General features: G+C 57.3%; 9 protein-coding genes across 10 annotated transcripts; all 9 read left to right on the plus strand.

The window, feature by feature from the left end:
- Positions 1-176: 176 nt before the first annotated feature.
- Positions 177-2,873, plus strand: ABB37_05823 (putative GP46-like surface antigen; the record flags this gene model as incomplete). The annotated part of the gene is made up of 1 exon (XM_015803991.1): positions 177-2,873. One exon carries the CDS (start codon positions 177-179, stop codon positions 2,871-2,873), a length of 2,697 nt encoding a protein of 898 aa, XP_015657125.1.
- A 2,296-nt stretch (positions 2,874-5,169) lies between these two features.
- ABB37_05824 (hypothetical protein) lies at positions 5,170-5,715 on the plus strand (the record flags this gene model as incomplete). Its single annotated transcript, XM_015803992.1, has 1 exon — positions 5,170-5,715. The coding sequence occupies exon 1, from the start codon at positions 5,347-5,349 to the stop codon at positions 5,713-5,715; it is 369 nt and encodes a 122-aa protein (XP_015657126.1). The 5' UTR covers positions 5,170-5,346.
- A 1,221-nt stretch (positions 5,716-6,936) lies between these two features.
- On the plus strand, positions 6,937-8,196 carry ABB37_05825 (hypothetical protein; the record flags this gene model as incomplete). Its single annotated transcript, XM_015803993.1, has 1 exon — positions 6,937-8,196. The coding sequence occupies exon 1, from the start codon at positions 7,282-7,284 to the stop codon at positions 8,194-8,196; it is 915 nt and encodes a 304-aa protein (XP_015657127.1). The 5' UTR covers positions 6,937-7,281.
- A 1,313-nt stretch (positions 8,197-9,509) lies between these two features.
- Positions 9,510-9,881, plus strand: ABB37_05826 (hypothetical protein; the record flags this gene model as incomplete). Its single annotated transcript, XM_015803994.1, has 1 exon — positions 9,510-9,881. One exon carries the CDS (start codon positions 9,510-9,512, stop codon positions 9,879-9,881), a length of 372 nt encoding a protein of 123 aa, XP_015657128.1.
- A 604-nt stretch (positions 9,882-10,485) lies between these two features.
- Positions 10,486-10,680, plus strand: ABB37_05827 (hypothetical protein; the record flags this gene model as incomplete). The annotated part of the gene is made up of 1 exon (XM_015803995.1): positions 10,486-10,680. The coding sequence occupies one exon, from the start codon at positions 10,486-10,488 to the stop codon at positions 10,678-10,680; it is 195 nt and encodes a 64-aa protein (XP_015657129.1).
- An 827-nt stretch (positions 10,681-11,507) lies between these two features.
- On the plus strand, positions 11,508-13,814 carry ABB37_05828 (hypothetical protein; the record flags this gene model as incomplete). Its single annotated transcript, XM_015803996.1, has 1 exon — positions 11,508-13,814. Exon 1 carries the CDS (start codon positions 11,820-11,822, stop codon positions 13,812-13,814), a length of 1,995 nt encoding a protein of 664 aa, XP_015657130.1. The 5' UTR covers positions 11,508-11,819.
- A 2,578-nt stretch (positions 13,815-16,392) lies between these two features.
- ABB37_05829 (hypothetical protein) lies at positions 16,393-17,268 on the plus strand (the record flags this gene model as incomplete). 2 transcript variants are annotated; one of them, XM_015803997.1, is made up of 1 exon in its annotated part: positions 16,393-17,268. In XM_015803997.1, exon 1 carries the CDS (start codon positions 16,900-16,902, stop codon positions 17,266-17,268), a length of 369 nt encoding a protein of 122 aa, XP_015657131.1. In that variant the 5' UTR covers positions 16,393-16,899. The 2 variants fall into 2 exon arrangements, with proteins under 2 accessions (XP_015657131.1, XP_015657132.1); XM_015803998.1 differs by having other exon boundaries at positions 16,401-17,268.
- A 709-nt stretch (positions 17,269-17,977) lies between these two features.
- Positions 17,978-18,439, plus strand: ABB37_05830 (hypothetical protein; the record flags this gene model as incomplete). Its single annotated transcript, XM_015803999.1, has 1 exon — positions 17,978-18,439. The coding sequence occupies one exon, from the start codon at positions 17,978-17,980 to the stop codon at positions 18,437-18,439; it is 462 nt and encodes a 153-aa protein (XP_015657133.1).
- A 678-nt stretch (positions 18,440-19,117) lies between these two features.
- ABB37_05831 (putative GP46-like surface antigen) lies at positions 19,118-22,367 on the plus strand (the record flags this gene model as incomplete). The annotated part of the gene is made up of 1 exon (XM_015804000.1): positions 19,118-22,367. The coding sequence occupies exon 1, from the start codon at positions 19,374-19,376 to the stop codon at positions 22,365-22,367; it is 2,994 nt and encodes a 997-aa protein (XP_015657134.1). The 5' UTR covers positions 19,118-19,373.
- Positions 22,368-22,739: the final 372 nt, after the last annotated feature.

The following is a 22,739-nucleotide window of genomic DNA, read 5'->3' on the forward strand; positions in this document are numbered from 1 at the left end:
AGACGAACACGCTGAAGTTCCTGCAGGGCCTTGCGGCATCCAATCCGTCTCTCGCGACGTTGTGGACGGGCACGGACTTCTGCAGCTGGTCGTATGTGAGCTGCGGGTTTGAGTACGCTCTAAACTTGAATGACTACGGCAACACGGGTTCCGCACCACCGCTGTTGCTGCCGGAGATGGACGAAGGTGTGGACGGTTCTGCCGTGCTGTTCACGACAATCGACGTAAGAGGGTTGGGCCAGAGCTTCGGGGGCACACTGCCTGCGAGCTGGGGCCGCCTGACGCGACTGGAGACGCTGCGCCTTGATGGTAACGCCTTGACGGGCACACTACCTGCTGAGTGGAGCAGCTTGACGTCTCTTGCGACACTCTACCTGCAGGGCAATCGTCTTGACGGTTCTCTGCCCAGCACCTGGCAGCAGATGAGCAACGCCGAGTTCGTGGACCTTTCCAGCAACCAGCTCGACGGCAGCCTGCCGGCGGAGTGGGGCAACATGAAGAAGCTGTCGTCCTTGTATCTGCAGAGCAACGCGCTGACGGGACCGCTGCCTGCGGAGTGGGGAGGGATACCGAGCATTAACACGCTCTCGCTTTACAACAACCGTTTCGACGGTTCCCTGCCTGCTGACTGGGGCAAGATGACGCGGCTGCAGTACCTGTACCTTCAGAACAACGCGTTGAGTGGCACGCTGCCTGCTTTGTGGAGTCCTCTATCAAACCTCTCCGAGCTCAACTTAAGCAACAACTCGCTGGATGGTTCGCTGCCCGCGGAGTGGGTCAACATGGAAACCCTGAGCCAAGTGGATCTGTCGAAGAACCAGTTCACTGGCGCCATCCCTGAGGAGTGGGGCCAGCTGCAGCTGTCCTCCCTGGACCTGAGCGGCAGCACTCTCTGCGGCTGCCTTCCGAAGAGATGGGGCAGGATGACGTTCCCACCGACTGTGACGGTGAATTCTGCGGTGACTGCGTCGGACTGCGCGACTAAGAACGTGTGTGCTGACGCCAGCACGACGACCACTACCACCACTTCCCCAGCCCCCTCCCCGGTCCCGAGCAGCACCGCAGCCCCCAGCACGACCACGACGAGCACGGCGCCGCCGACGGACGAAGAGACGAACACGCTGAAGTTCCTTCGCGGCTTCGTGGCGTTGAACCCTTTTCTTTCGAGCAACTGGACGGGCACGGACTTCTGCAGCTGGTGGTACATGAACTGCGGCACTTTCATAACCTTACTGGATTTGAGGGACGCCGACTCACCGGAGTTCACCGGATCACTGGCCCTGCCTGAGCTGGGTGACGACGTGGACGGCTCCAGCGTTATCCTCACGCAGATCCTCCTACAAGAGATGGGTGAGCGTGTCACGGGCACGCTGCCTGCGAGCTGGGGCCGCCTGACACGACTTACCACGCTGCGCCTGAACGACAACGCGCTGTCCGGCACGCTCCCTGCGGAGTGGGGCGGCTTGACCAAGCTGGTGGTCTTGTTCCTGCAGAGCAACACGCTGTCGGGCAGCCTGCCTCCGACGTGGAGTAGCATGGCGAGAATGCGGACGCTACAGCTGGACGAGAATAAACTGGAGGGTGCCCTTCCCAGCGCGTGGAGCGCACTCACGAATCTCAGAACCTTCAACGCCTCGCACAACGCGCTGTCCGGCTCGCTGCCTGCGGAGTGGAGCCGCATGACGAAGCTGTCGGAACTGGGGCTGTCGAACAACCGGCTGCAAGGGTCCCTGCCCGACACGTGGAACTCGCTGACGGCGCTGACCGAAGTCGGCCTGGCAGACAACCAGCTGGAGGGTTCGCTCCCGAGCGCATGGAGCACGTTTGAGAAGCTCACCGATTTGTACCTCGCAGGCAACAGGTTCTCGGGCTCTCTGCCTGCGGAGTGGGGCAGCATGAAGGAGCTGGAGTTCCTGCACCTCCAGAACAACGCGTTGACGGGCACGCTGCCTGCCCCGTGGAGCTCGCTGGGGTCGCTGACCACGCTCCATCTGGAGAACAACCACCTGGACGGCCCGCTGCCTGCGGACTGGGGCAGCATGCAGGGTCTGTCGGAGCTGTACCTCTCGAACAACGCGGTTGCAGGGAGCTTGCCGCCTGCGTGGGGCGGAATGAGTGACATGCGGACCCTTCAGCTGGACAGCAACCGCATTGAGGGGGACCTGCCCGCTGAGTGGCAGGCCATGACGGTGATCTCAAATTTGTACCTGCAAGCCAACGCGCTGTCCGGCGCGCTGCCGTCCGCGTGGAGCGCGATGTCGTCGCTGAGAAACCTCAATCTGAGCCGTAACCAGCTTTCCGGGACGCTGCCTGCGGAGTGGACCTCGATCGAGTACTTGTTTCTGCTGGATCTCGCTGACAATCGTTTGACCGGCTCGATTCCCGCGCAGTGGGGCCAGATGGTGTTCCTGAACACGGTGGACCTGAGCGGCAACAGCTTGTGCGGTTGCCTGCCTGAAGGATGGGTGAGCAGGGCCTCGGATGGTGTTCATGTGGACCCTGCGGTGTCTGCGACGGCCTGCGCCACTGCGAACGTGTGCCCGGATGAGGAAAGTGGCACGACGATCACCACGAAATCTCCGCTGCCTTCGCCGGTCTCGAGCAGCAGCAATGCAGGGGACAGCAGCGCGGCAAGGAGGGGCAACTCCAGCAGCAACTCCAACGAGGTGGGGTGTAAAGTGTTGAATTGCGTCCAGTGTCACGCGGGCAACGGTACGAGCTGTGACCAGTGCGCGCGAAGCTACGAAGTGACCACCACCTTTCTGTGCGTGCGGGGGGACGGTGCTGTGCGCGTGTCGTTGACGGCGGGTGGTCACCTGTGGTCCTCGCTGCTCCTCGCCGCCGCGCTGTTGGTGTTTGCCGCATCGTGCTAGTTCCCTCTCTCTGTCCTGCGAAAAGGGGGCGGGATGGTGGTACTCCTGCACACTCGCACGCACTACGGAAGCCCACCGCATCCTTCACGCAACGGCAGCCAGTCTCGCATTCACTGCGGCGAAGAGGTAATGTTTATGTGTTCTCCACATTCGCACTATATAGTTATATATGAAGGCAAAGTGTGTTTGGAGAATCGACGGCGCTGGGGTGAGGTGGAGCGTCGTAGATTCTAGCCCCCCTCCGCTCCCAACCGTCAGCATCTTTTTTATTTCTTTCTCCTCCCTTTTCTTTCCTGTTTCGTTTCTCTTTTGTTTGCTGTTAAGCGAGAAAGTGTAGTCCACACGCAGTGCTGCCTCTTCGTTGTGGGAGTGCAGCACGCCGTGAGAGCGACACTTGACAGCAGCCAGCTCTTCAGGAGCCACCACTGCGGCCTTGTAGGTAAGGCCGAGTGCTGCCTTTGATGGAGCGTGACTGCCGCACTTCATGTCGAAATGCGTCTACACCTCGCCACTAACAACAACTGTCCTTCTACTTTTTCACGTTCACTGTTATTTTCTTCTTTTTCGCTTCTTCATCTACTCAAGTTCTATAGATATATAGATATATGTAGGTGCGTGTGTGCGAACGGTTTGACTTCCTTCCTCCTGTGCGCGGTTTCCCGTCGCCGAAGCGCTCACGGGATCGATGTGCGAGAGTGGCGTGTTGCGTGCACTGCTGCTGTGAGGCGGGGATGCGGATGCGCGCACGCCTTCATCCTTTGAAGAACCGAGATATGACTGCCACGGGGAAAGGCAAAAGCTTTTGTTTCACCACGAAACTCAGCAACGGCCGCGTTTGTGTCAACCGATAGAATCGAGCGCGCGAGAGGGGGGCACAGAACGCGAGCGGTTGTCTAAAGTAACTACGTCTGCAACAGTAATTGTATATAGTTATATATATGCAGCGTTCTCTACTAGTAAAGCTGATGAGCTCACAGGCCTGACTACTTGTTTTAAATCCAATTTCTTTCCCTATTTCGGTGGCTGCTGTCGTGTGTTCCTGCTCTGTGTTTTTTTTTTCTGTCTCCTCGCGCTCCACGTACCCATACCACAATATCTCCTGCAATCCGTGCAACGTCATTGCCGGCGAAGTATTGTCGGGGGTAGTTACGGTAGACTGCTGCGCACGCAGCTGCGTTGTGTTCTCTCCCTCGTCTCCTTTCTCGCACTCTGTTAGCTTTTTCCCCTGACGAGGTGCAAGCGTGTGTCTGCTCCGTCGGGCTGTCCTGCACCTCGTCAAGTAAATGGCGCATCTGCCGGTGTGCGCGTCGTTGCAACAGAGTATTTCAGCGCTTGTCACAGATTAGAACACACTGCGGCACACGCCGACTCGCCACTTCAAAACGTTTTCAGCTTCGTAGGGGCGCTTTATTACTATAATTAATCTACTTGGTGAACCAGAGATAATTCCTATAGTTCAACTTTGTAATTGGGGTGAGCACCTCTGGTGCTCAGATGACGACAGCAACAGCGTGGTTGCTTCAGCCCCTTCTCTTCTAATGTGACTGAGTCTGGTGTTAAAAGCTCTATTTTTCTAGCTCTCTTCCCGGGTTTTGACTCGTGACTCTAACGCAAAAGCTCTTTGAAACCGTGGTGCCAAAGACAGCCCGTGGCGAGCAGATTGCGTGCTGTTGTTGTTTAGAATGGCTTCGAGTGACACGGCCCATTTTCTTTTCTTTCTGCCGTTGCTGCGGCGCACACGCCTCAACAGCCGCACCGGTGCTTCGTCTTTGCCTCCGTTGTGTCTCACGACCGAGCATTATTTACCTTTCCTTTACTATTGTTGGTTTTTTTCCACGTATTGAACGTTCTACGCACGCGTGAAAGTCTCTTTGGAGTGTATTTCCTCCTGGGGCACAAGCCGTCATTACGGCGTGGTGTGCGCTGCACGTGCACCGTTGCCGGTCGCCGTGTCTGGTGCGTGAGCAAAGGGCGGACCGTGGAGTGCGGGTGCTCCGACTTCCGTCCTTTCATTGCCAAGCACCGCCCAAGCGCAGCTGCTATCCTTTTCCTGCCTGCGTGCCAACGCACGTCTTTCATCGTTAGCGGAAACGCTTTGCATCTCTTTGTCCGCTGACGGGCTTGCAGGAACGCTGCAATGTTGTGTTGCGCAACCACCACCCGTCGTCCTTGCGTTGTGCCCCTTCCCCCTCTTTTCCTCGTCGGTTCGCCGCTCTCTCGCTTGTTTCCTTCGTTCCCACCCCCACCCGCTCCCGCTTCTACTGCGCGCAAACGCTTCTATGTGGCACGAGCACAAAGTCTCCTGTCAGAATGAACGCTCTTTCTCTCCAAGCACCACCTCACGCACCCCGTAAAGCTTGGTGATTCGCCTCACAGCGAAGTGCTGTGCGGCCTGTTTGCCTGCCCCAGGTCGCCCGCTTCGGTCTTCTATTTCTGAACTTTTCCGTTCGCGGGCAGCTACTGCTTTCCTTGCATGTCTGTCTTCGCCGAGTGGCACTGCAAACGCGCCCGCTTTCTGCCCCTTTATGGACTCTTGCCCCCTCACGTTGCTGCTCGAAGGGCCCTTCTTTCTCCTCTCCGTATTTGCCTCCCCCCCCCCCTCCCGTTGGCGAGAGGTGTAGGGCAAGCTTTGTCCCGCCGTGCTCTCGTAATGGCACCGCCAGCAGCCAGCCCATGCGTCGTGTGCGCACTCGCCGGCTATCTTTTCCGTCCTGCCGCTGGCGTCACTGCTCTGTCCGGACCTCTCCGCACGTTCCGGCCTCCCGCGACCTACGCACGCTCGTCGCACTTCTCGAGCAGCCATGTGCACTCAGTTGTCGGCGCCGGCTTGCCACTGCTGTAACGGGTCCTGAGTCCCGCTGCGTCGGCGACAACTACTGCGCGTGGCCGGGAGTTAAACGGGGGTGAGCCTAGCCGAGTGCCGCCTTCGTACAGAGAGCGCGGCAGGCCTCCCGCGAGAGCCACGGACGACTCCGCCGGCTGACATCTCACATGTTGATCGGCGACGCTCTCACCGGATCCCTGCCCGAGGCGTGGGGCTCTGTGGGCGCGATGAAAGCGTTGCTGTCGATGGTGCTGTCGCTGTCGGCTTCCTCTGGCGCGCCTCCATCCTCGCGGGCTCCCCTGTGATCGCACGAGATGGTCATCTCCGTGAACACCACGTTGAAGGCGCCGCTTCCTCCCGCATAAAGAGAATCCGGCGGTGATGCATGCATCTGATGTCCCAGGTAAACGACTGTGCGGGTGTCTCCCACGCGAGCGGTGTTCGAAGCGAGCCCGTGCATCTCTTGCCGAGGCTGTTGTGTCCGCTTACAGCTGTAGCTCGGCAGCGTTTCTTTCCGTGTTCCCTGTGGCAGGTCGGGGGCACAGCGGGATCTCAGCTTAATGACAAACGTGTTTCTGTATCCGCACCTCTGCAGCTTTCTGCAAGCACGTCCTCGCCGCTAACGGGCTAGTCGCTGAATGGAGAAGTGCTCTTCTACGGTGGAAGAGCAAAGGACGGTGGCGACAGCAGCGGTGGTCATCTTGCCAGGAGCGCGGTCCCTTCTCTTTTTTGGATGCCCGCACTATCCTTTTTCATGTACATCTGCTAGTGTTTTCTCTTTTTTGTATGGATGCAACTGCTCTGCGAGGAGGACTGCTGTGAGAGCCGGACTTCCTACAGGGCCATCTGTTTGCTCTGCCCAGGTGTTTTTCCCTCCTTGAGACCTGCGTGGTGCTCAACTCGCTCTAAAGCACCAACGGAGCCGTGTGCGCACAACGGCAAGCACGAAGGATTGAAGTGGCGTTGATTCTGCTGGGTGTTGCGCTGAAGGCGAGCCTTTTTTTACTTACAGGATGTCTTTCCTTTGTCCCACTCGTACACGTGGATTGTGCGCTCACATGCTTGACGAGCGCGTGCCCATTACTCGTAAGCGTTGCCGCCCTGCGCTGCGCTCCTCTATGAATTGCCTTCACTCCGTTGTCAACGCCGTTCCTCCCTCACGCTGCGCTTCTTGTCGATGGCGCTGCAACACACCATTGGTTGCCACCGCTAACCCCAAACACCATGTGGCCACTGCGTAGAAACACAAGCTAACCCTTTTCTAACAGTAATCTTCTTTTGTTATCATTGTATTTTGAGTGCTGGAGTATCACAAGTGTTTTTTCTCGTTGTCCTGCTAGCACGCACGCCATTTGAGCCCTCCCTCCGATTTCTCGCTGAGACCCCATTTGCACAACCAGCGCTGGTCCACGGTGCGAAGCTCCCACGGTTTCTACCGAGTTCGTGAGTTAAAGGCCGTCGAAAGAGGTTTCTTCAGTTCCCTGTGCACTGCGTTTCTCCTCTCTTTCTGTTCTCCGCACCGCTTTAAGTGCTGCTTTCCCGTCGCCCCTGTCTACCCTCTCAACAGACCAACCGAACAGCAGCATGAGCCGTTTTTGCTCTACTCCGCAGCCGTGGAATGCGCTCGCCCTCGGCGCTCTTCTCCTCTGCTGTGTTATCAGCCCTCACCTAGCGATCGCCGCGGACGGCAGTACGGCGCCTGCACCCACGCCGGAGTCGGAAACGATGAAGTTCCTGCAGGCCCTCGCGACGACGGTGCCGGATATGCGGAACAGCCAGGACGAGGACTACTGCGGATGGAACTTCGTGCAGTGCAGTGCCGACAACACGGTGACGGTGAAGCTGACGGCGTCGCAGATGACGCAGGTGTCGAGTATGCCGGATCTGCCCGGCGATGTCGTCGGCTCTCTGGTGACGGTGACGTGGGCCGAGGGCCTCAGGCTCTACGACAAATTAACCGGGACGTTGCCACCGAGCTGGGGACGGCTGACGCAGATGCAGACGCTCGAGCTCGCGACCAACGCGCTAAACGGCACTCTGCCCGCGGAGTGGAGCACGATGACGCAGACTACGGAGATGAACCTGGCCGACAACCAACTGCTGGGCACTCTGCCCGCGGAATGGAGCGCGATGACGCAAGTTTCGCAGATGATGCTGCTGAACAACAGCTTCTGCGGCTGTGTGCCGACAGAGTGGACTGGTGTGTTGAGGCCCATCGTGGACGACAACGTGAGCGGAGATGCCTGTGCGACGACGAATGCCTGTCACAAAGCGTCGAGCAGCAGTTCTGGCGAGCCAACATGCTTTGTGGTAAATTGCGTGCGGTGCGCACCGGGCAACAGCATGAAATGCAGCGTGTGCGACAGCAGTTACATGCTGACGGATGACTCTCAATGCGCCCCTTACTGTGATGCGGCGTACTGGCTGAGCCTGGGCAGCCCAAATGGGTGGTTAATGCTGGCACTGCTCTGCGCATCTGTGCTGTGGAACCTGATCTAGCTGGCGTGCTCGCTCTCCATATTTCCACGAAGGACGATGTGAATAGACCGCCGAGATGTTCCTTTCTTTAGAATCCTTTTAATACCTTTATTATTTCTTTAACTATGTAATAGCTGCTTCTCCATTCGTCCTGCGGCCTTGCGGCACCTTTGCCTGCGCAACAGCGGACAGCCTTTTTCACGCCGACACCCGAGGAGTCACAACGGAGGGTGACGAGAAGGCGCAGTTTCCACGGAAACAAAAAGGTCCGCAGCTTTATTTCACTTGTACAAACGTAAACGTGCAGCACGTCGCTCGCGCGCTTGTGTGTGTGCGTGTGCGACTCTGTGTGGTCCTGTAGTTGTGCGATGAAGCCGTGACTCACGCCGCTGCGCAGGAGAAGCGTTGCTTTCGATAAGCTTGCAGCGCGAGGGGGATGACGTGCTCGGTGAATCCCTCTCCACAGGAGCACCACACACCCCAGCAGTGGGTCATGGGAGAGAAACGAGCGAGTTCAGCTGCACCTTTTCTTTTTCTTCTCGTTTAGCGAAAGCGAAGGGTCCTGGTCTTAGTCGTTGTGGTGACAGGTGAGGTGTGGCCGGATGGAGATGGCTGGAATGGCCCATCATCTTTCTGAGTGAGCCGCGTGCGTGGCAGCAGCAAGCGCGCAGCGGAGGAGAACGGTAACACAAAACGCTTTCTTTTTTTTGCACATATGTAAGTTTTCTTTATATACGGAACTTAAAGGCACCCCACACTCCCTCAGCTGTACTTGTTGTTTCATTTCGTTCGTTACTGTTTTGTTTGTGCGCTCGAATGCGCGCACTTCTCAATAAAGGAAACTCAGATATTATCATTTGTTTGTTTTCGCAACCCGCTTCGGCTTCAACGAAACGTAATGCGTGCCTCCACAAAAGCAGAAGTCCGTGTGGTATGATTAGCCCTCCTGCCATCTGTGTACCCTGCGGGTGGTGGAGGAGCGGCTGACGATCCCAAAATGCTTGCACTTTGCGGCTGTGGTGCTCGCAGCAACGCCAGAATCTTTTTCTCTTTTTTGTTACACGGACCTTACTCGTGTTCCCAGCTTTACCATGGGGATGCCCTCACCAAATGAACTGGGTGTGCAATCAACGGGCCCGCTCTGCACGTAACGGCGTTTGGGCGTGACTTCAATAATCAAGTGCGGCAGGCCACCAAGTACAGAAGGTTGGGGAGCTCAGCGTGGGCGCCAGGGGTTCCTGCCTACGCGAGAGTATCGGTGTGAGCCCAGAAGGGTGGCACGCTGCATTTCTCAAACGCTGTACTACGGAGCTGCTTGCCGGCTCACCTGAAAGATGTTTCTACTTGCGTTTCTAGGGCAACTTTTCGCACCGCCACGTACGGTCCTTTTTTTTTGCGTTGTTCTCATTTTCCCAATCTCTTTGCATGTAGTTAACGACGGTAGTGCGATGATGCGGTGCGTGGAACACACTTTTTTTTTGTTTTGTACTGCGCAGTGTGAGTGTCTGCACCGGGCCACGTCTGGTCGTGCTCTCGAGTGCTGTAGGGCTTCACAAACTACGCGGTCATTTCTTCCTTGCCTCCCTTCTCCGCGGTACTCTGCCCGACGTCGGAGAGCTACCGCGAATGGATTCCTCACTTCTCCTTTCATCTCCGAGCGGTTTCTTTTCTGCGTGGTGCGAGCGATGGAGCCGAGCGCGTTTTAAATGACGGAGTGGCGGTGGGGTGATCCGAAGTCGCTGTCCGTGAAGCTGCGCAGCAAGGGAACTGCTGCGTGTACACGCACGCACGGCCACCTCCACAATTGAATCAAACGCTATTTAACCTAGTACGAGCGTGTCAAGACGCGCGGGTGTATCGCGAGGTATTCATGCCTCTAACTGGGATAAGTACGCAAGCGGGGAAGCCGCACATGGGAGGGGCCGATGCTGCCAGGCGCTGCTTTCCGGCTCTGTCTAACGGCGTCGACGGCGAGCGCATCACCTGTGTGTTTGTTGTGTTTCTCCGGTCGCCCCTCTTTCTCTTCGCTCCCCTGAATCCTCCAGCACCGTTCTCCCAATTTTTCCTCTTCTGTGCTCACCGCTTATCTGTACACCGAAGGCCGCAAGAAGTCGAAAATAGAAAGAGCGGATGATGCGACGCGGTGGCATTTTGCCGCTGTTATTTGCTGATCAATTGCCTTCGTATACGGAGCAAGCGTTTGGGGAAATAATGTGTTAGGTTTAAAGTGGTGAGACTCTCCTGCATTGAAAGAAGTGGTCTTGTCACTATGCGTTTGACATCCATCACGGCAGGTGACCGTCAACCTCTATGTTCCCATCCGCATCTCTTACAGTGTTCGTAAGACGCCTCGCAGCATTAGCTTACACACGTGTGCTTGTATGTGTATGCATGTGTGTGTGTCTGTCGCTCACTTCTCCTCTCTTTTTCCTTCTCCCCACACTCTCCTCTCTCCGCTGCCGGGTCTCTGCCTCCTTGACAGCGTCATCTGAAGTCTTGAAGTAATGCGATGGTGCCCTGAACGACGGACAAAGAACTGAAGAGTGCCAGAATGCGCGCGTTTCGTGGTGTCTGGCAGGGCAACCTTTCAGCATCGCGGTACCGTCCTCGTGTCACGTCCCTTCTCTCCATAGGGTCTTCGGTGTCATAGCCGTCGAAGAGACTGGGGTGTCTGGCTGGCTGAGGGGAGATATGTGTGTGTTTGCGCCTGCGTGACGGCTGAAGCGGAGCTGTTTGAGGAGGTTCAGCTCTCTTTCTGTAGCTTTCTTTTTACCTCCATAGGAACTCTGCGAGACTGCTGCACGGTGTGGATTCCCTACGAGGCGCGTGTTGGTGCTTCAAACGCCGTGGCTTTTCGCACCTGTTTGTTCTCTCTAATTGTGCATGAATCGTGCTGAGTTTTCTCGCCGTTGCAAGAGTGTCTTTCTACACTCAGTAGTCGGTGGTCGCCGCTGCGGTTGTCGTGCTACCACGGTGGTTCGTGTGAGCACTTGCTGGGATGCGCAACCACGAAGATTTCGTGGCTACGATAAACAGAACACAAAAGAAATGAAACAGAACAGCAGAGGTGCGTGATTGTTGCTTCGAGGGGAACATGGGAGGTTTGCCCTCTCTCCACGTGACAAAGACCACCCTATTGTGTACACGCTGCGCCGATGTTTTTTCTTTGTTTTTTACTAGGTGTGCCGCGCAGTCGACTCGTAGACGGTTCGACTCTCCCCGCTAAAGAAAGCAAGTAGCAGGTCCTGCAGAATAGAACGCCCAGTCCCTCTTCATCTTGCCCCTCGCTACCACTCCCACCACTACTATCACTTCGATTCATTCTGTTTGGCAGTGCCATACCGCGCTCAACGTCTTGCACATTTCTTAACCTTACGCACTTCGGTGAGAAGTCTGTTATAAGCATCACCACCCGCTGCCTTCTTGATTAACTCACCGCTTTTGCAAAGTCTTTTCCCCTCTTTTTCTCTTTCTCTCAGGGCGAGATACATTGAACTGCACCTGAGCGGACGAGAAGGAAGGAAAGAAGACAGCAGCAGTGAAAGCACAACGCCAAGCTCGTACACATCCTTTCATTGCATTTCTCCGTCTCTCTTCGTTGCGCCTGTATTTTAAAAAGTAAAACGAAAAGGGTTGCACGAACAATGCCGCTCGTGATCAATGAGCTGTTCCGCTTCCGGATGCTGATGGCAGGTGTGTTCGCTGGCCTCGCCATGAGCTCCACATACGGCTTCAGCATCTTTACTAATCACATGAAGTCGCAATACGGCTTCAACCAAGCGGATATTACCACCATCAGCACCGTGGGTAACTGCTGTGGGTACCTCGTGTTCTTCGCCGGTATCCTGTTCGATTACACCGGTCCGAAGGTTCTCTTTGTCGTTTCGGGATTTTTGGGCTTCCTTGGCTACGTACTCTTTGGTTTGGCTTTTGATGGCAAGATCACGAGCAGCAGCAAGGAGGTGGCGCTGATCCAGTTCTGCATCTTCAACGCTATTCTCTACTTCGGCTGCCCTTCCATGGACGTGGCGACGCTTATGCCGCTCATGGCGAACTTCCCCTTGGAGCGCGGCTACATGATCATCATCGAGAAAACCTTCTCCGGCCTTGGCACCTCCGTATTGATGGCGTACTTCAACGGGTGGTTTGCGAACACGACGGACCCGCTCAAGAGTCACTTCTCCGGCTACGCGTACTTTGTTGGTGCGCAGATTCTCTTGTGCGCGCTGCTCGGCTGCTACTTCATCGATTTGCCTCCGTACATCCCTTGCCAGTACCGCAAGAACCGCCTCACGGAAGAACAGGCTGCGGAGCGGCAGAGCACGGTGACCGTTTATAATTCTCAGCACGCCCCGCTGCGCCGGCTGTACATCGGCTGCGCCATCGTCGGTGCGAACCTTGTTTTCCTCACCGTGAACTCCATCGTCACGGGCTACATCCCCACCACGAAGAACGGCTACATCGCCAGCTCGGTGGTAGCGGTGGCGCTGCTCGCCTGCTTTGCGATTATGGCGCTGCCCATCCAAGCGCTGGGTCATTACCCTGTGATTAAGCGTCCGCATCCGCACTTCCCCGGTCTGGGCTACACCGACGATCACGAGGACGATTTTGCAGATATCGACGCCATGGCCGCCGTGGAGGCGGCGGCGGCGGCAGAGGAGCTGGAGGAAGACAGCGCCAACGCCCAGTCACGGCAGCCAGAAGAGGGGGAGGAGGAGCAGAGAGCCGATGCCTCTGGCTCGAACTCCGTGGAGGCGCAGCGCGACAACAACGGCAAAAGTGGAGTCGTTGCCAATGTCGAGGACTGCGAACCCGCTGAGAAGGCGCCAAAACCGCCGGTGAGCAACGCCGTCGGCGATCCGCAGTACACGACCACCTTCTGGCACAACCTGCTGACAATTGATATCTGGCTTTTCTGGATCTGCTTCTTTGGCATGTGGGGCACCGGTACGGTGATGCAGATGAACGCGGCGCAGATGTACCGCAGTATCAACGGCGGCGTGTACGACCAGTCCCGACTGACGCTGTACGTCGCGCTTATCGGTGTGGGCAGCGCTATTGGTCGGGTGGTGTCCGGTGTTCTGGATATGTACATGACGATGCGCAAGCGCGACGGCAAGAAGGAGATCCTCACTACGACCTTCTTCCCGGTCAGCTCCATCCTGTTATTTGTCGCCTACCTCTTTTTCGCGGTGATGCCGGCCAACGGTCTCATCCTCCCTTTCCTGCTGGGCGCCATCGGCACCGGCATGGGCTGGGGCCTCGGCGCCCTCTGCGTCCGCATCGTCTACGCCAATGACATCGGCAAGCACTACAACTTCATGTTCTCCTCCGGCTTCGTCTGCACCATCGCCTTGAATCGCTTCATGTTCGGCACCATGTACGACAACGAGGCGAGGCGGCTCAACACGCTGCCCAATTGCAACCAGCGGTCGTGCGTGCGCAGCCAGATGTTTATTCTGATGGCAGTGAACGTCCTCTCCACAGCGGCTGCCATTCTCGTGCACCTCCGCTTCAGCCGGTTCGTGGTGCGTGAGCGGGCGAAGCAAGCGCAGGAGATGACGGCTGCGGAGGCCGCCCCTGTGGAGACGCTGCCGGACCGCATGCCCATCGAGGAGAGCTCAGAGTCTCGTCAGTAGATGCGCTGAGAGTGTCCATCGGCTGCTTTTTGTTTTCTCTGTTTCACCTCCGCGGTTCTCTCCCTCTCCCCTTTCTTTTCCCCTCCTTTGAGCTAAAAATGGTCTCCGTTGAAAAGGAGGGGTATTGGTTGCACAGTGCTTTAAAAAAAGCCGTCTTTTTTGAATATCTTCTTATCCTAAGCTGATTGTGTAACGACAGGTTTTATTGTTGTTACTATTCATTTCAATTAATACGGGGATGACGTTCAGAGGACAGAAAACGACAAAATGACATCTACCGCTTTGGTCACTTCCAACCAGAACAACTCGATAATTAAGGCGAGAGAAAGAGACAAGGAGGAGGAGGGAAGGAGGGAACCACACGCAACCTTTATAGGTGTGGTCCTGATTTTGAAAGGCTTTTGCTTTCTGTCTCTGCTTCTTATTTTCTCCCTCTCGTCTGTCGGTGGAAAGTGCCAAAAAGCTGATCATTTTTTTTTCCATTCATTTTCGCGTGTACGCCATATTTGGATCTATTGTTCTGTTTCTTTTTGTTTTCTGGTTTGTTTCTTGCTCAAGACACATGGTGTGTCTCCACACCTTGTTTTTCTGTTTTTCTTTTTTCGCCATTAAGCGTGCTGTCCTGTACCGCGGCGGACAGCGTAAACGCCTGTTTTTCATTATTATGGTGATTATCATTAATATCTTCCTGTTGGTTTCCCGTAGCAACGATAAGCTCGTAAATCTATCTTCGTTTAGCTTTTCTAAGTGTTTGTGTGTTCCTCTTCCACCTGTCTTCTCGGCTGACCTGAAGCGTTTCTTTTTCCTCTCTCTCTCAATAGCTACAGCATATGCATATGAGAAAGAAAAAATGATGGGCGTCTGTTTGTGGTGTTCAAGGGCCAGAGAAAGGAAGAACCTAACCGTAATAACGTTTGTTTTCGTTTGATCGCTAGCACGATGAGCCACAAAAACAAAAAAGGAAAAAACATGTATTTTTTCTTTCTTCTTGTTTTGCCATTTTCGTCTCTCCCGTTTTTTTCTCTCTTTGGGTTTTCCTTACCGAAGTATGCTAATCTGCACAAGCGGGCCATCTGCAGTGGTACGCGTCGTTGCTTCCTTTCCACTGTTCCTCTACGTGATGCGTCTTCTGTCAGCGTGTTTCTCCATTCCAAAGGGTGATCCCTTTTTCTTCTTTGCACGAGGAAGGGCGACTCAATACGCGCTGAATGAACGCCACATCTCGGGAAATGATTTTCGCTTGCGAGGCAACTGAAGACACGACGGCGCTGAAATGCTTTTACTTTTTCTTTTCCGTTCCGCCTTGTAAGTGCAGGAGGTGTTCCATGAGAATCATCATCTCCTCCTCTGCGGAATGATAAGAAGAAAGGACTACTGGTTTTTTCTTTCAATGTATTTAAGTTCACCTGCACGGGCGTACGCTAACAACACCCTCTCCCAGTTTATTTCATTTCTACTTCGTCTTTTGTTTATTCGGAGAAGCGGCTTTTTTCCCTGTCCTCGAGACCCTCCGTGCAGCAGTGCTTTCACTCGTCCGCACGCATTCACCTTACCTTTTCTCTTTTGTCGCTCTCTCGCACGTGTTGTCTCGAGTTCTGAAGTGGATCACGGCTTGTCTTGCTCTGCTAGCGGACAGACCTGACGAGAACGCAGCGCTGCTCCGCCTGCCCTTGCCAAACAGCTCGCAGCGATCCACCCAAGTTTCGAAACTGGCGGCGAAGGAGAAGGTGGGCGTGTGGCGGTGAACCGCACCTTTTGTGAGGGAATCAGATTAGTGAGTTCCTTCCTTTCCCCTGTCGAGTCTCCCCCAAGCTCTCGTGGGCGGCGGCGCCCTCTGTTTCCCCCACTCCATCCGCACTACTGGATCATGGACGTGAGCACTGATGCAGAACGGATCCGCAAACGTCACCGTAGTGTATTTTGTTTTCTTTATATCAAAAAAGGCAAATGGGGAGCCTGCTATTTCCGCACACTACACAGCGTGGAAGCAGTCGACGCCTTCTTCTCTCCTTTCCTCCTCTCCTTCTCGCCGTTGGACTGGAAGCAGCTGTGAGGCTGAAAATAGCAAAGAATGAGAACGGAAGAAGGTGGGGTTACAGGGCGGGTGAAGAACGATTGAATATCTATATATACTATTAAAGGCATTCCTCTTGGCGCTGATCTTCGAAAGAAAACAATTGAAACAATAGTATCCACCTCTCCACGCGCGCTGTTGTGTGTGTGTGTGTGTGTGTGCGTGTGCCTTTGTTTGTCTTGCTTTTGGATGGGTGCCTCATGGCAAGGTGAAGTGTTCATTCTCTTAGTAGGAGTGTGTCAAGACGCGCGGGTGTATCGCGAGGTATTCATGCCTCTAACTGGGATAAGTACGCAAGCGGGGAAGCCGCACATGGGAGGGGCCGCTGCTGCCGGCCGCCCTTTTCTGCCCATGTCCCACAACATCGACGGCGAGCGGACCGCGTTGTGTTTGTTCTGCCTTTCCGGCCGCCCCTCTTGCTTTGCTCTCCCCCGCATCCTCCAGCACCGTTCTCCCTCTTCGCCTCCTCTGTTCACATCCTCCTGTTTTCCGTCTGGCGATGGAAGGCGTACAGTCCTCTCTTGTTTCCTAAAGCCATCGCCCGCTTTCATCATTGCTCACGGTGTTCTCACCGGGCTTCCACCGGCACTGCTCTCCCGACGTTGGGAGTTTCTGCTTTCAGAGGGGGCGAGCCCCTCGTCTCATGAGACAGGACGTCAGCTCCTTCTGTACATTGAGGTGAAGAACGCCACGAAGAAGCTCGGCGACGGAAAGCCGACAGTGAAGCGTCCGTGGAACGGCTGGTGGAGGCCGCGACGGGGGCGGGTGCGACGGCAACGGACGCTGCCACCTCCCTGACCGTGCAATCCGAACTGCGGCACAACTCTCTTGAATGCGAAGCATCAGGGACGCGGCGCTGTGGTGGCACGACGTGGGAGGCCTGACAGACGCGCAGCTGACGGGGAGGTTCATCGGCTGGGCGGGGGCTGAAGCGGCTTCCACCGACGGTGCTCCTTTCTTGCCTCTGCACAACGGTGCACGCCTGACAGGGAGTGTGGCCGAGGCTGCCGCATGAAACTTCTCCTCATCGGCCCACAGGAGGGGACGATGCGGTGCCACAACCATCAGGCTTGCCAGGAGTGCGGGCTCGTCGAGGCGGCGCCTGCTCGACGGAAGCATCGAGAAGCTCCCGATGCCGCTCTTCCCGCCGTACGCGGCAATCCCTCCCCTCAAGCAAGGCGTGCGGAGCATCGTACGCAGGAGCCAGCCTGCAGGGGGGGCGAGTTGCGCGAGGACGGGTCGCCGCTTAGGAGCCCCCACGCCAGCACCACCACCGATCTTCTGGAGGGGGGCCGCTACCCCGCGCCGATCTACGTCGCTGAGGGGAACAACTTGCGGCCGTCGACGGGACGCAGACCGACAGCCTCCGTTGCCGAGTAACCGGCGGGCTCCGGCATCTCACCGCCACGCCACACCCACACGCAGCGTCCGGTGAAGGTGGGGGAAGCGGACGCGGTCAGCGGTACGGTCGTGGGGACAGCGGACAGCGGGCGAGCGGAGGTTGCACTGCCGTAACGGAAGGGTGGCTGAGGAGCCGAAGCCGTCTAGCGCTCCAGAGTGCGAGCAGCCTTCGCGCCACACCCGTCAACTGCCTTCGGACGGGAGGTGCGGTGCTAGAGGGCGGAAGTGTTGCCGCGTGTGCAGCAAGTAGTGCTGTGCCCCGTCGGACTCCGCGGCACTACACGCACGCGAGGGCCCTGCTGCGGCGCGACACGCTGCCTTCGTTATAGAGTTCACCGGTAAGCCGTGTCGAGAAATCCTTGCAGCAGACAAGGAGACCTTATTTCCCGCCTGTTCTCCGGCTTCATTGGATCGCGCGTCTCCTGGAGGTGGCCGACAACGGCTCAACCCGCCTGGAGATATCCGATTCCCACCTTCGGAATCGGTGCACAAGGATCTGAGGAGAGCCTTAGGAAGGCCTTGGGGGAGCCGTGGCCATCGCTCACCCTGCCCGCGGTCGTTGCGCTGCTCCTCTTGTCAGGAGTGTGACCTATCACGCATCTTTACCGCGCTGTCTGCCTGAGTACTTCTCCATATCCGCTGTAGATCCTCGCCGCACAAATACTGGTGGAAACGGATACAAGAATTAATGGAAGCCTTGTCGGTATTGCAGGAGTCTAGACCCTTACTAGGAGGTGCCATCCAGCGGTGTAGCGCCGAAGACCGGCTGAGACGAGCTGGAGAAGCCGATTCGGAAAGCGCAAGGCACGGCATACGATACGTGCTTGCAGCCACCGCCGTTTTAGCGCCGGTGGCCGATGGGGTGGACCGGTCACTCTCGGCACAGGCGCGAAGCCGGCTGGATTCGACACGCCCTCACGCGGATGAGGCATCGACTTGCACTCTCCACACAGCACGTCCTTGCTTCCTCGTGGTAACAGAGGACCGACCGGAAAAGCCGCGATCGGTTGGCCGCTGCCTCTTGGCTTTCGGAGAGAGGGACGAAGGAAGAGCACGCGCTGCTGGGGCACCGCCTCCCAGGCTCCACATGCCATCCCAGCACGCGGAACCGACGGCGACTCCCCGGCTGCCGGAGGTGATGGACCGGTGAAGCGTAAACGCGCCGCTTTGCGGATAAAGACGTTGCAGGGAAGAACGGACATCGCTGACGGCAACGGTGGGCGGTCGTGCTGCCGTGGGGCAGTGCTGGCGGTTATCCGCCAATCCTCCAGATAAAAGCTTGAGTGCTGTGAAGTCCTCAGCCGTGCCGTCAGACGGTGACGCCACGCATGCAGCTGGCGAGCCCCGTTCTTCGACGGTACGATCTTCATTTGAAACCCGCCGTTCTTTTCCAACCCTTCACTGCTCGAAATACCAACGGCAAACCTGCGACAACGACGCGAGTGCGTTGCATTGCATTGCTGTGCTGTACGGTGCGGTGCGGATGCGCCCGCCTGGCTTTGAGTGCGGGGTTGCGTGTGTGTGTGTGTGGAGAGTGCTGCTTGTTGCCTGCTCTGCCGCCGCCGTGATCTGCTCATTCTACCCCCCCCCCCTCTCGGGCCACGACTGTGACGAGAGAGCGTTCACCGCCCTCTCGTGGCCCGATGTGCCTGGTGTGTACGTGTTTGTGTGTGTGTGTCGGCGTGCACGCAGTGGCGATGGGTGCTTCTGGTGAAAACCCGCAACGCTGCCTACTGCGCACACCGGCCCGCACACCTTCTCCCCAACTGCCTCGATCACTGCTCCTCGGTTCTCTTTCCCCCTCCACTTCCGCCGTTTATCGTGCCACAGTAACGACAACCCCCGCCACTACAACTCTCTCTCTTTTTAAGCTATTTATTTGAAGCGCCTCTTTTTATTATTATTATTTAAGCGTTTTTACTATTATTACTGTCGGCTTCGGTCACTGCGGCACACTCCACTGACTCACGCCTTACGTGTCAGCGCTGACTTCCTCGACCCCGCTCACCTCTCTCCCGCTACCCCGCTGCAGCTCGCTCTCCGCCCTCCCCGTTCCCCCCTCCTCGCCTCTCGCACTGCGACACATGGCGTGGCTCAACTACCCGCTGCGCCGCATGATGGTGGCTGCAGCGCTGCTGGCGCTGTGCGTGGTGGACGCCTCCTTCGTGACCGCAGCTTCCACCGCGGACTACAGCGCTGAGGAGCAGACAAACACGCTGAAGTTCCTGCAGGGCCTTGCGGCATCCAATCCGTCTCTCGCGACGTTGTGGACGGGCACGGACTTCTGCTCCTGGTTGTATGTGAGCTGCGGGTTTGAGTACGCTCTAAACTTGAAAAACTACGGCAACACGGGTTCCGCACCACCGCTGTTGCTGCCGGAGATGGACAAAGGTGTGGACGGTTCTGCCGTGCTGTTCACCACAATCGACGTAAGAGGGTTGGGCCAGAGCTTCGGGGGCACACTGCCTGCGAGCTGGGGCCGCCTGACGCGACTGGAGACGCTGCGCCTTGATGGTAACGCCTTGACGGGCACACTACCTGCTGAGTGGAGCAGCTTGACGTCTCTTGCGACACTCTACCTGCAGGGCAATCGTCTTGACGGTTCTCTGCCCAGCACCTGGCAGCAGATGAGCAACGCCAAGTACGTGTACCTTTCCAGCAACCAGCTCGACGGCAGCCTGCCGGCGGAGTGGGGCAACATGAAGAAGCTGTCGTCCTTGTATCTGCAGAGCAACGCGCTGACGGGACCGCTGCCTGCGGAGTGGGGAGGGATACCGAGCATTAACACGCTCTCGCTTTACAACAACCGTTTCGACGGTTCCCTGCCTGCTGACTGGGGCAAGATGACGCGGCTGCAGTACCTGTACCTTCAGAACAACGCGTTGAGTGGCACGCTGCCTGCTTTGTGGAGTCCTCTATCAAACCTCTCCGAGCTCAACTTAAGCAACAACTCGCTGCAAGGTTCGCTGCCCGCGGAGTGGGTCAACATGGAAACCCTGAGCAAAGTGGATCTGTCGAAGAACCAGTTCACTGGCGCCATCCCTGAGGAGTGGGGCCAGCTGCGGCTGTACTCCCTGGACCTGAGCGGCAGCACTCTCTGCGGCTGCCTTCCGGAGAGATGGGGCACGATGACGTTCCCACCGACTGTGACGGTGAATTCTGCGGTGACTGCGTCGGACTGCGCGACTAAGAACGTGTGTGCTGACGCCAGCACGACGACCACTACCACCACTTCCCCAGCCCCCTCCCCGGTCCCGAGCAGCACCGCAGCCCCCAGCACGACCACGACGAGCACGGCGCCGCCGACGGACGAAGAGACGAACACGCTGAAGTTCCTTCGCGGCTTCGTGGCGTTGAACCCTTTTCTGGCGAGCAACTGGACGGGCACGGACTTCTGCAGCTGGTGGTACATGAACTGCGGCACTTTCATAACCTTACTGGATTTGAGGGACGCCGACTCACCGGAGTTCACCGGATCACTGGCCCTGCCTGAGCTGGGTGACGACGTGGACGGCTCCAGCGTTATCCTCACGCAGATCCTCCTACAAGAGATGGGTGAGCGTGTCACGGGCACGCTGCCTGCGAGCTGGGGCCGCCTGACACGACTTACCACGCTGCGCCTGAACGACAACGCGCTGTCCGGCACGCTCCCTGCGGAGTGGGGCGGCTTGACCAAGCTGGTGGTCTTGTTCCTGCAGAGCAACACGCTGTCGGGCAGCCTGCCTCCGACGTGGAGTAGCATGGCGAGAATGCGGACGCTACAGCTGGACGAGAATAAACTGGAGGGTGCCCTTCCCAGCGCGTGGAGCGCACTCACGAATCTCAGAACCTTCAACGCCTCGCACAACGCGCTGTCCGGCTCGCTGCCTGCGGAGTGGAGCCGCATGACGAAGCTGTCGGAACTGGGGCTGTCGAACAACCGGCTGCAAGGGTCCCTGCCCGACACGTGGAACTCGCTGACGGCGCTGACCGAAGTCGGCCTGGCAGACAACCAGCTGGAGGGTTCGCTCCCGAGCGCATGGAGCACGTTTGAGAAGCTCACCGATTTGTACCTCGCAGGCAACAGGTTCTCGGGCTCTCTGCCTGCGGAGTGGGGCAGCATGAAGGAGCTGGAGTTCCTGCACCTCCAGAACAACGCGTTGACGGGCACGCTGCCTGCCCCGTGGAGCTCGCTGGGGTCGCTGACCACGCTCCATCTGGAGAACAACCACCTGGACGGCCCGCTGCCTGCGGACTGGGGCAGCATGCAGGGTCTGTCGGAGCTGTACCTCTCGAACAACGCGGTTGCAGGGAGCTTGCCGCCTGCGTGGGGCGGAATGAGTGACATGCGGACCCTTCAGCTGGACAGCAACCGCATTGAGGGGGACCTGCCCGCTGAGTGGCAGGCCATGACGGTGATCTCAAATTTGTACCTGCAAGCCAACGCGCTGTCCGGCGCGCTGCCGTCCGCGTGGAGCGCGATGTCGTCGCTGAGAAACCTCAATCTGAGCCGTAACCAGCTTTCCGGGACGCTGCCTGCGGAGTGGACCTCGATCGAGTACTTGTTTCTGCTGGATCTCGCTGACAATCGTTTGACCGGCTCGATTCCCGCGCAGTGGGGCCAGATGGTGTTCCTGAACACGGTGGACCTGAGCGGCAACAGCTTGTGCGGTTGCCTGCCTGAAGGATGGGTGAGCAGGGCCTCGGATGGTGTTCATGTGGACCCTGCGGTGTCTGCGACGGCCTGCGCCACTGCGAACGTGTGCCCGGATGAGGAAAGTGGCACGACGATCACCACGAAATCTCCGCTGCCTTCGCCGGTCTCGAGCAGCAGCAATGCAGGGGACAGCAGCGCGGCAAGGAGGGGCAACTCCAGCAGCAACTCCAACGAGGTGGGGTGTAAAGTGTTGAATTGCGTCCAGTGTCACGCGGGCAACGGTACGAGCTGTGACCAGTGCGCGCGAAGCTACGAAGTGACCACCACCTTTCTGTGCGTGCGGGGGGACGGTGCTGTGCGCGTGTCGTTGACGGCGGGTGGTCACCTGTGGTCCTCGCTGCTCCTCGCCGCCGCGCTGTTGGTGTTTGCCGCATCGTGCTAGTTCCCTCTCTCTGTCCTGCGAAAAGGGGGCGGGATGGTGGTACTCCTGCACACTCGCACGCACTACGGAAGCCCACCGCATCCTTCACGCAACGGCAGCCAGTCTCGCATTCACTGCGGCGAAGAGGTAATGTTTATGTGTTCTCCACATTCGCACTATATAGTTATATATGAAGGCAAAGTGTGTTTGGAGAATCGACGGCGCTGGGGTGAGGTGGAGCGTCGTAGATTCTAGCCCCCCTCCGCTCCCAACCGTCAGCATCTTTTTTATTTCTTTCTCCTCCCTTTTCTTTCCTGTTTCGTTTCTCTTTTGTTTGCTGTTAAGCGAGAAAGTGTAGTCCACACGCAGTGCTGCCTCTTCGTTGTGGGAGTG

The sequence above is a fragment of the Leptomonas pyrrhocoris genome (assembly GCF_001293395.1).
Source record: "Leptomonas pyrrhocoris isolate H10 chromosome Unknown, whole genome shotgun sequence".
Taxonomy (NCBI): Eukaryota; Euglenozoa; class Kinetoplastea; order Trypanosomatida; family Trypanosomatidae; genus Leptomonas; species Leptomonas pyrrhocoris.